The 11,196-nt window shown below is 59.3% G+C and overlaps 1 protein-coding gene across 5 annotated transcripts in view; it reads right to left on the minus strand.

Annotated features, from left to right (window-relative positions):
• Positions 1 to 10,939, minus strand: part of RET (ret proto-oncogene) — a 55,110-nt gene extending 44,171 nt beyond the window's left edge. For all 5 annotated transcript variants that reach the window (XR_004246040.2, XM_058436519.1, XM_032143000.2 and 2 more), the window contains exon 1: positions 10,650 to 10,939. Coding sequence is in view for 4 of the 5 variants with exons in the window: in XM_058436519.1 (XP_058292502.1) it covers positions 10,650 to 10,725 (76 nt within the window). In the remaining variant the exon portion in view is untranslated. The remainder of the gene's footprint in view (positions 1 to 10,649) is intronic.
• Positions 10,940 to 11,196: the final 257 nt, after the last annotated feature.

Raw genomic sequence — 11,196 nt, forward strand, 5'->3', positions numbered from 1 at the left:
TCACCCTTAAATCCTCATTCACCATCACCATCACCATCACCACCACCACTCACCATCATGACTTCCATCAACATTACCATCACCTCCACCACAACCATCATCACTACCTCCACTATCACCATCACCAATACCACCACTACCAACACCAACACCATGACCACCACTATCACCAGCACCACCCCCATCTCACCTGTATCCCCACCACTCTCATCACTTTGCTGGCATCCTGAGACTTCCAAATGAAAGCAGCTTTGCCAGGTTTAACCTACACTAACCATGGAAGGAAATTTGGGCTGTGAAGACCCACAGGGCCACCACTGGCTCATCCTGCCTGCTGTTGTTATTTATAACCCTGCTTGATCCCCGGCACAGAGCAGGTGTGAAGGAAAAGCCTAGGGCAGGCTCTGGTAACTGGAGTCCATAGAAGCCCCTCTTCGGGAGCACACTGCATCAGCCCCTGGTTCCTTAGCTGAATTGTACCCACTAACAAGCCAATACCTCCGTCAAGAAAAATCTGACAGCCTGTCCCATTCTTAGTTCACCGGGTTTAAGCATCTCTCTGTAAAACCATCAAGAAAACACTGGCCTCTGCAGATGGATGGACAGCTCAGTGCATATACCAGGCGCTCAATAAACACCAAGGGCAGCTACTTCCCTGGTGTCCTGGTGACACCAGTCATCATCATGGCAGTGCAGCCTCAGTACCAGACTTAAAAATTCGTTCTTCCAAAATGCTGGGCAGGAGACCCGGTGTGGAGTGCAGGATCTCCTGAGATACCTCTCCTCTTGGACCTCCAGCCAGGCAGGGTGGTCAGGAGCTGGAAGAGCAGCTGAGGAGGAGAAGAGATGGGGCCAGGCCCTGGCCTGGGAGGCACCACGATCCCTGCATGCACGAGCATGGCCCTCCTTAACTGAGGCTCTTCTCACATACCCGGTCTGAGCCCCTGCTGTCGAACAGAGATAATCACTCATCCCATCCCATGCTAGAAAACAGAGGCCCAGAATTCCCGCTGCACACCCATGGTAGAACTGCAACCAGGACATGAGCCTCCTGACACCCCTAAAAGTCATGCAGCCTTCTGCCGTGAGTGGGGAAGGTGTCCAGGCATGGCTGAGGTTTGGGAGGAGGAGGTCCGCAACTGGGCACTGGGGGACCTGGCAGCCCAGGGCTACCTCCTGCACACAGACCCAGCCTTCTGCTCTGAGGGGCCCAGGCCCTAAGCTGCACGATGGCCACCACCCACACTTCCACACCCAGACCAGCTGCAGCGGCCTGGCCAAGATGATGGGCGCTCCTGCCCAAATGCGATTTCCCAGCTGCTGCAGAGTTAATCACCAGCCTCACTGGCAGTTGCTTCCGGCTTCTATGCAAAGGAAACTGCCAATTAGGTTATAATTAATTTCTTTCCTAGGGCAAGGCCTGGCTGTAACAGGACTGGCCACCCAAGTGGCCTGTGGATGACCGTGTAAGCGTCACTGGCCCCCTTGGCTGCAGGGCTGTAGAGTCTGCCCCAGCTGATTACATTGTTCATTGGTCCTGGCCTGGTACAACGGGGCCAGGGCATCGCCACTGGCTTTGACCCTGGTGCCTCTGGCCTGGGCAACTGTCCCCATGCACTCAGCAAGGCAGTGACTCAGAGCATGTCCATGTGCTAATTTAAGTCAATCTGTCAGCTCATGTTCCTCAAGCTGAGACGGTCTTGCCCATTTTCACCCTACCCCAGCCCCTTCTCATTCCTGTTCAACATTAACCAGTGGGAATCCACGGTGTGCTCCTCATGAGCAGGTCTGCTCCAGGCGCTTCATCTGCATCACCCACTGCATCAAAACAACTGTCAGAGGTAGGGACCATGAGGATTCCCAGCTCACACAGGAGGAAAATGAGGCAGCGCTAGCTCAGGTACCCTGCTGGAGGCCACACAGAGGCTAGGAATTAAGCTGCAGTCTGGCCTGGGCTTCTTTGTTCAGTGACAGGCATGCAGAGAAGCCGAGGCACCGTGAGTTGCCACCCCTTCTGCATTGGGCTGCAGAGCAGAAGCTGGGCTCTCCCTGGAGAGAGGACACAACAAAGGCTTGAGGGTCTGCTCTCAAGAGCAGTGGAGAGTGGAGGGAGAAAGTCAGGAGCCCCCGAGACAGTAGGTTTCAGCCCAGCACAGACCTGGGGCCAGACAAGCCGCCAATCCCGATGCCCCAGGTCACAGCCAGGCAGCCCAATGCAGGGGCACCATGTGCATCTGGATGCTGTTATCCAGGTCCTGGGAGCAAAGACCTCAACATCAAGGGTGAAGAGGAATCCAAACCCAAGGCTGGGGATGCCATGCAGGAAAGGGGATGCCCAGGGGAGTGGTATCAAGTCTTCACTTGACACTGTCCCCATGTGTGACAACTCACACCTCCCTCAGGGCTTCGATTTCTCCATGTGTAAAATGAGAGGTTTGCACTGACGTGTAAGCTCCTCTCAGCCGAGGTCCTCATGCCCTTTGAGTCCACGTGATGTCTGTGCAGGAGTATTCACAGAATGAGCTCCTGACCAGGGACCGAGGAGCAGATGGTGGCCGAGATGGAAATCGGGACAGGCTCTGGCCTAGGTGGCCCCTGGGGGGTGAGGGACATGGGGCCAAAACAGGATTAAGACTGCAAGTGTCCTCCCAGGCCCCGACGATGAGGCAAGAAGACAAAGGCCTAGTCCAAAGGAGAGAGTTCAGCAGCAGGAGGGAGCAGAAAGGCAGGGCAGAGCGGCCCAGCCCATGCCCCTGTGCTTCCCTACTGTGTGCCAGGGCTGGGCGCTTGGCTTCCCTGGCTCTGTCCCTAGTTGTGAATGGGGACAGGAACTCCTCCTTGGGAGCACAGAGTGCCTGCCTATGGATGCCAGTGTTCCACCCCCACCAAGCAGATTCCCAGGAGCTCACAGAGGCTGCCTGCCACCCTTGGTTCAGAGCCCCCCAGCTCTGTGCTGGCCTCCAGAGCTGCCTAGGTGCATCCACCGCTGTCCTGAGAAAACTGCCCCAGGGCCCGGCAGCATGACATCACACCACGGCAATGATGATAATCAACTTACAGCAGATCCAATTATCAGCCTGGTTATTTTTAGTCAGGGTTCAGGGTGAGCGAGAGAGGGTGGCCCTGGGTTCCCATGCTGCTGAGTCTCGTCTCGTCAGTGGGGTGGGGGTCTGCTGGCTCCTTGCACCTTCCCCTTCCTCCATCCTTCACAGGGCGGTTCCTGGGAGGCCCCTTCTTATGCACAAGCAGTGACACCATGGCTTCCAGATGTTTGTGCTCAATGAGGCCTCAGAGTCCAGGTCTTCTGAGAATGTTCTCAAGGTCCCCGAGGGCAGTGGTGATTCAATGCCCATGTGAGGAATCAGACAAATCCACACTCTCCTCACAAGGGACCTGGGGCTCAATCACTGACAGTGACGGCCCTGGATGAAGCTGCTTCTCTGCACCTCTTGATGCAGATGCAACAGCAAAGTCAGCTGTACGGCAAGACAGCCACCCAGTTAGACAACAGGCAGAGGGCTCGAAGAGACGCTTCTCCAAAGAGACATGCAACTGGCCAGCATGCACAGGAAAAGATGCCCAGCACACCATCAGCGGGCAAAGGCAAACCAAAGCCACAATGAGCTAGCACTGTGCACTGGCTGCACGGCCAGAGTGAGACATGAACCAGAGAATAACAGAGAATAACACGTGGTGGTGAGAATGTGGATAGATTGTAACCCTTGGGAATGTAACACAATTCAACCACTGTGGAAAACAGTTTGGCAGCTCCACAAAAAATAAAACAGAATTACCTAGCGATTTCACGTCCGGGTGTGTACCCAAAAGAACTGAAAGCAGGAACTCAGGTATTTATAACAGGAATGTCCCTGGCAGCATTTTTCATAACTGCCAAAAGGGGGAAAGCACCCACGTGTCCGTCCCCAGATGAATGGGTGACGGCACACTATTTACCCCTCACAAGAAGGGGCTAACACATGCCACAGCCTAGAGGAACCCTAAAGACCTTATGCTGAGTGAAGCCAGACAACAGTCCATGCAGATGAAATGTTCCAGGACAGGCCAAGCCACAGAGACAGAACTCAGGCTGGGGGTTGCCCGGGGACAGGAAGCAGCTGTTTAATGGGTATGGGTTTCCTTTTGGGGTGACGAAAATTTTTTGGAACTAAGGCAATGCCTGTTCAATGCTGTGAATGTGCTAAATGCCACCAACCGGTTCACTTATAAATGGTTAAATTTATGTTATATAAATTTCACAATTAAAAAAGAGTAACCCATAATTATTCGCTACCCTGTTTCCCCCTCTGTCCCCCTCAGCTGCTGGGCCCTCCACCAGCCCCTGCTATGTGGACCAGGACAAGGGCTGGAGAGCCAGTAGGCAGAAGTGTGTGCAGGTACACCCCTGAGTGCCCCCATCCCCATGTCCTCTGTACTTGAAGCCTCCTGGGGTGAGAAGGGCCATGTGACAGGATCCCAGGGAACACAGGGAAAGTGACGGTGGCCCCCTCCCAGGCCTCAAAGCTCCTTGAGCCTCAGGCTTCTCGAAGCTCTGTGCCCTCCTGTGCACACAGCCGGGCACACGGGCTGGGAGGTGTGGCCACCCAGTGGGTAAGGGCCATGCCAGGCTATGCCACAAGCAGAACACGTAGATGGTGTTAAGCCCCTGAGACTGGGGGTGTTCCTGTCACCAAGTACAGTCTCACCTGCCCCTGCAGATACAGGTGGTGGGGAGGCTAGGGGAGCAAAGACAATTTGAGGCTTTCCTGGGTCACGAGTTTTCAAGGTGCTGTGGGACGTCCTGTATGTGACCTGCCAGAGGAGTCTCCTGCAGAGACAACCTGTGGGCTGCCCACCGGTGCTGGGTCCCATAGCCAGGCTGGCCCCTCACGATGGCAGAGCAATGTGCCCATGTCACCAAGTGCCTATGAGCCCCGTTGTTTCCCTGGGTGAGGAGGGCCAGGCCAGGCCCCACTTGGGCCAAGTGTTAGGCTTCCCAGGGGTGACAGATGCCCTACAGGCAATAGTGGTTGAGCAGGAAGGGGAACAGAGCAGGAGGAAGCCCCTGGCCCCTAGCCCAGCAACAGCTGCCAGGTCTGTGCCAGTTGCACTGGCAAGTAGTATGAGGAAGAAACCCAGTGAGCCCTCTCCCTCCCTCCGGAGCTGCACCAGCTCATGCTGCACCCCCAGCTCACCCACCCTCGTCCCGGCACCCAGAGCACACATCTCCCCCGTCATTACTTAAATTCTAGGAAATTACATGTTTCCTTTTTCCCTCTCAGGAACACAAGGGCAAGAATCCTCCTGAGTCACAGGCACACAAGGGAACTGGAAACAGCTTGGTGGCCACTGTCCTGCTCCTGCCCTGGGGCCACACTGCCCCTCAGGTGCTTCCCTGGAACCCTGGCTCCTGCAGGGCACAGAGAGCAGCAGCACAGAGGAGCGAGGGCCAGGAGTGGAAGCGCAGCTGCGGCACCCGAATCTGGGAGGGGGTCTAGGACCTGGGGCTGTAGGACCACAGGCTCTCCCCTGAGCACAGAGCCCCAGCACCAGGCCCTCCCTGGTATAAGGGAGGAAAGCCTACGCCCGCTGGTCCACCAGGTGGGCGCACACCTGTCCAGGTGCAGCGGTGACCTTTCTGTGGTGGTGCCTGGGCTGCTGTACTTTGTGGAGCCACCCTTGAGGCAAAAGCAAACAGAGGTGTTTGCTCGGAGCTGGCCACCTGCTCCCTCCAGGGCCAGGTGCTACCTGAACTGCTGTCCTTAAGGTCCTGCTGGCACCATCTCCCTGCCCCAGGCTTTTCAGGGGCCAGGAGCCAAGCCAAGAGGAGCTGTGGGAACAAGGACGCCTCGCTGCCTGCTCTTGCCCAGCCTTGCCCTGCCTGGGGTCTCAGGGTGGACAGTTCAGGGACCCACGGGCTTCATGGCCTCTAGGCTTGGGGAATGGTGGGGAGCGGGGTCCCTGAGGCCCCCATGATCACACAGCTGCAGGACCAGAGCTCCATGGAGGTCCAGGCCTCATTGTTTCAGCGCCCATCCATGTGCCCCAGAGCTCAGGGAAGGGGGGACGAGGCAGAGAGGTAAGGCAGGACCTCAGGGGCCGCCAAGTGTCCCAGAGCCTTGGTCAGGAGAGGGCCTGTCCACCAAAGTTCTCCTATGAGAGGTAGAGCCTGCCTCACAGGGGCAAAGAATCAATCCCCAAGACTTTGCCTCCATCCCTGAGCCGGCCCTGGCTGCTGTGCTAGTGGGGGAGCCAGAGGGGCTCTAGTGGACCTGGGGCCTTCTCCCCTTCCAGCCCTGAGGGGTGCAGTGCCTGGGTCATGGACCCCAAGGGACCTCCCCACTTGACCCCATAGTCCTACTGACTGGCAGCCTCCCAGGGGCCATGGGGTGCTCCCTTACCCCATGGAGCACAGAAGACGGCTCTGGCAGGCCCAGGTGCAGACAGGCAGGGAGAGACGGCCCCGGTGCCATCACCTTCTCTGTGACCATGACAGGTGTGTTCTCTGCCTGGTGGTCACTGCCCAGTCCCCGCCCCTTGCCACACACGCATGTGGAAATCACTACACAGGGTCTCCTTGACTACGGTCTCTCCCTGCCATGAGACAGCTCTGGAGAGTCCCCAGCCCTAGAGCAGCAGGGCAGGAGCCCAGGCTCCCTCAGGAGTGCTCCCAGGCTGCTGTTGTTACTATTATTGTTACTGTTACTGTTACTATTATTGTTACTATTAAGTCACTCTGCTGAAAAATAATTGCAGAGGAGTGGAGAGATAGAAGGCACAGCAGAGAACGGGGAGGGAGCACAGCCTGGCACCAGGAAGCAGCCTCTGAAGCAGGGAGGGGGGCGGGGGGCCCACTTCTCAGGGAGGGGCTCCCGAAGTGGAAAGGAAGTGCCTCTGTAGGAGGGGAGGAGGGGAGCAGGGAGCCTGGGGGGCTGCGCCCCGCTTTGCCCCTATTCCCTGGCTTTCTTCTCCCAGGCTGTCCTGGAGGATGGGAAAGATGAGGAGGAAGGCCCTGTCCTGCATGAGGAAACACAGCTGTACCCCCCCGATGCCCAACCCCCATCCCTGCACCCTTGTCTTCAGCGCAGTAGCTTCCATCCGATGCCAGGGCCTCAGGCATATGTTGGTTGCAAGGGCCACAGCCTGGTGTCCCAGCTGAACATCTGAACCGCCACTGGCAGCAAGATGCCTTCCTGCCATCCACGGAGCACACACAGTCGACCCTTCTGCTGGCACAGCCATGCCTGGTGCTTGTCCCCAGACCCATAGGACTCCCAGACATCAACTAAAGGTGACGAGACCCAGAGAGTGTCTCAGCGTCTGTGCATGGTGCCACACATTACTCTGGGATCTGGGCTGGGATGTCCTGAGGGCACCTGGAGCCCGAGGTGGGGGGCCTTACCAGTGGGTGGGCAGGCTCAGGGCAACCTCCCTGGAAGCCCTCCTTAGCCCCACCCTGGACCCACACCACTGGCCCAGAGAACGGGCTGGAGCAAGCCAGAGGGCCAGGGCTGGGGAGCTCCTGCATCCTCTCTACTGGTTCGAGTCCATAGGCTATGAGAACCTCAGTTTCCTCACCTGTGAAATGGGCCAAGGCCATGACCCTTGCAGACTTGTTGGAAAAGATGAAGTGAGTAGGCACAGCACAGGGGCAGCGCACTGTGAGCCCCCATGGGGTGCTACTGCTGGTATTAGCCTTATCCAGTTAAGAGGAGGGGACCTAGAGGGTCGTTGGCCAGGCTGCAGAGGGGGAAGGTCTCAGGGGAGATGGCAGCTTCAGGGCCTTCCCTTCCCCTTAGCACCCCAGGTTCCATTTTAACAGATATCGTAATTTTTAATTGGTTTTCTCCTCCCCTGGCTAAAAGGCTATTAGCTCCCCACTAGGTGAACGCATCCCATTTTCTTCACACCACCAAGGAAACAGTGATTTCCTCAGCCTGTCCCTAAAGTGATTCTGCAGAATAAAGACAATTTAGTGAATCAGCTCAACGCACTTCCCCATTTGCTCTCTGCTTGCAGGCCCCCAGCAGGCCCAGCCCACCAGTGAGGGCTGCAGGCAGCTCCTGGAGGTCAGACAGGGTCAGTGAGCTGGAGTGGAGGAGAAAGCAGGCCAGGCCCAGGTGAACCTGGTGAAGCCTCTGGCCAGAGAAAGGGGAGGAGGAAAAGGATGAAGCAGGGGGAGCTGTACCCCTGGCCTGAGCTGCCCACGCTGATACCTGGGTGGTTCAGGCAGAGGTGGGCTGCCTAGGCCCTCTGTAGAGGGTGGTCTGGCAGCTTGGATCGGGGCCCTGCCAAGTCACAGTGCCCAGCTCTTCCATGCTGGGAGCAGAAGGCCCCGGGGCCCAGGGGCAGAGAGGAAATGTCCTTCCTTGCTGCAAAACAGGACCCAAGAGGCCAGGCCAGGAAGACGAGAGACAAGAGGCTTGCTTAGGAGCTGTGGGAGGTTGAGGTGCAGGGTCAGCCTGGGACCTGGGGGGAACCCCAGAAGCTGAGACTCAGTTTCCTCATCCAAGCAACAGGGACAGCCATATCTGTGTTGAGCAGTGAAATGCCAGAAACCTTTAAGAGCAACTTTTAAATGAATGTAACTTTTAGATGGAGGTTCTCTCACTCTGGTTCCAGCGTACCTGGGGCTGACAGGCTATGCCCTGCAGGTATGAGGTGTGTGTCCCTATATACACACGTGGGGTCCCTGTGTGTATGAGTGATGAGAGGGGCTGGGGTCCCTGTGTGAGGCAGGGTGTGAACGAACCACGCTGTGCATGTCCACAGCCTTGGGGGCAAGTGCTGTGAGAAGGGGCAGGAGTGTGTCTTGATGGTGATCCAGTGTGAGTGTGCGTGTGTGAGCTGGGGAAGGACCCTCATCCTCTAGAGACCCGGTCTGTGCCTGTCATCAGGCCCAGCCACTAAAGTGCAGCGTCCGCAAGAGGGCGCTTGAGGCCGAGCTGTCCCCGTGGGGTGGTTGGGGAGCACCGCAGGGCTCACTGGGGCGGTCCTTGGTAGCTCCAAGAGTGCGGCTAGAACCTCCGGAGCTGTGGCTCCTGGGAAGGAGCCCCGCAGGCCTCTTCAAAGGCCCCAGCTGTCTACTCCAGGGAGTGGGGCTGCCTCTCCACTCCCAGTGCCACCAACTGTGGTGCCCGGGTTATCCCAGCGGCTAGGGGCTCACAATCTCTGGATTGGGGAAGCTGTCTGTGGGCCAGGGGTCTGGGCACGGAAAGCTACCTGCATGCCTGCTGAGTGCCAAAAGCCGGCCCCCAGAGCCTGGCCCCCACAGCCTCACTGGCCACCCCAACTGAACGCAAGGCTGTGGAAGGGTGTGGGGAAGTCCCCTGCCCAGCACACCAGCAGCTGTTCACACCTGACCCCCTGCCCACAACCTCAAAGCCAAAGCCACAGCCCAGAATCCCAAGACAGCGTCAGAGCGCCTTGTTTGCTTCTGCCCCGTGTCTTCCCCCTGCAGCACTGGGACCCCAAAGTCCTAACACGCAGAATAGATAGGAGGACAAGGGCTTCTCCCCTGTCCCTCGCTAGGTGGACTGGGGACCCACTCTGGCCTCAGCATATGCTGAGCTGAGGCGCAGGTCACACACGTGAAGTCTCAGGCAGGCCTGGAAACTCAGTCTGTGCAGGGCCTGGGGCCATGGCTTTTTCTGTTCCCAAAGGCTATGGAGAGAGAAAGCCCTTTGTAAGGAGTGAGGGAGGATGGCCAGGGCTCCTTCCCTCTTAGAGGGAAACTTGGTTCATACACAAGCACTTGGAGGGGATCAAGTCAGGGCCAGTTTGAGGGACACCAAAACGCGCGCCAAGGGGTCAAAGATTCCACAGCCTTGCGGCTCACTCTGCCAGAGTTTGGGTGGGGTCGATGACCATCTTTGCAAGGCCACACCTAATGCTGGGATCCTAAGGTACCTGCGGTTTCACTAGGCCCAGCACCGACGCTGGCTGGCGGCGCAAACCCCTACCCCACCCCAAGCCGTGGGCCTCCTATGGCCGCATCTTCAGCATCTCTGCCAGCCAGCGCCACACGACTCCAGGGCTGCCGGTGGGACGCCAATCACGGCGTCCCCTCGGGGGGAGCCACCCCAGAAATCACGGTTTTTAGGTGTTTAAAAACCAGGGCGGCAAAAACGCACGAGGGAAAAGCGATCTTTTCAAAAGAGCCTCCGAATCCCTCGGCTGGCCAGGACGGCAGAGCTGGGGGAGGAACGCACGGACGCTGAGCGGGAAAAGGAAACCAGGACGGAGCCGTCTCCTGCCGAAACAGAACTCTCCGCACGAACCGCGGGCTTTCGGAGCTCCCTGACCCGTCCGCCACGCCGGCCCCGAAACGGCTGTCCCATTTGCTCCAGGACGCGGCTTTGGCGCAGGGCGCGGCCAGATTGAGACCTGCGGCGATGACTAGGGTTCTGAGCACTGACCCCCTCCGCCCAGCCCGCGCTCCGCTCCCGCCCGAGATCCGCCCAGCCCTAGCCCGAGGCGCCCTGCCCGCCGCCCGCCGCAGCCACTGCGCTCCCAGCCGAGGCCGGGTGGCCGGCGACCGCACAGCCCGCTGCCCACGGCAAACAGAAAGGCGCTTCTGAACGCGCCCGCTCCGCTGCTCGGCGCCAACTTCGCCCTGGCCGCTGCGGGAGCCGGCGGCCAGCAGGACTCACCTTTGCCTAGCAGCGGCAGCAGCAGCAGCAGCAACAGCAACCGCAGCCCCGCGGCACCGGACGTCGCCTTCGCCATCGCCCGTGCGCGCTGGGGCCGCGGCTGGAGGGACGGCGGCTGGGGCCAGCGGGTCTAGGTGGCGGGTGCGGCGCTCAGTCTGGCCGCCCCATCCCCGCCCGGGGCGCGGCGGACACGACTGACACTGGGGGCGCGGCGCACGTTCCGGGGCACTCAGCCCTGCTGCGCGCCCTGCTTCGGTCGCGGGACTGAAGCGAGGCAAGCGCCGGCTGCGCCGGAGGAGCGGGTAGGGGCGGGGCAGGGCGGTGCGGGGGCGGTCCGGGGTGGGCCAGGCGGGGCCGGAGGCGGGCGGGGTGCGGGCAGGGGCGGGGCTCCAGTGCTAGCTCTGGCTGCGCGGGGTGCGGCCGGGGCGCGGCGCGTGTAGGAGCTCAGTGCGGGACGCGCGGCGCGGGCCGGGTGGGGCTTGAGGAGGAGCGGGGTGCGGGAGCGGGGTGCGGCCGAAAAAGGCCCGGCAGGAGCCGGGTGCGGACC

The sequence above is a fragment of the Hylobates moloch genome, unplaced genomic scaffold, assembly GCF_009828535.3.
Source record: "Hylobates moloch isolate HMO894 unplaced genomic scaffold, HMol_V3 SCAFFOLD_3, whole genome shotgun sequence".
NCBI classification, from domain to species: Eukaryota; Metazoa; Chordata; class Mammalia; order Primates; family Hylobatidae; genus Hylobates; species Hylobates moloch.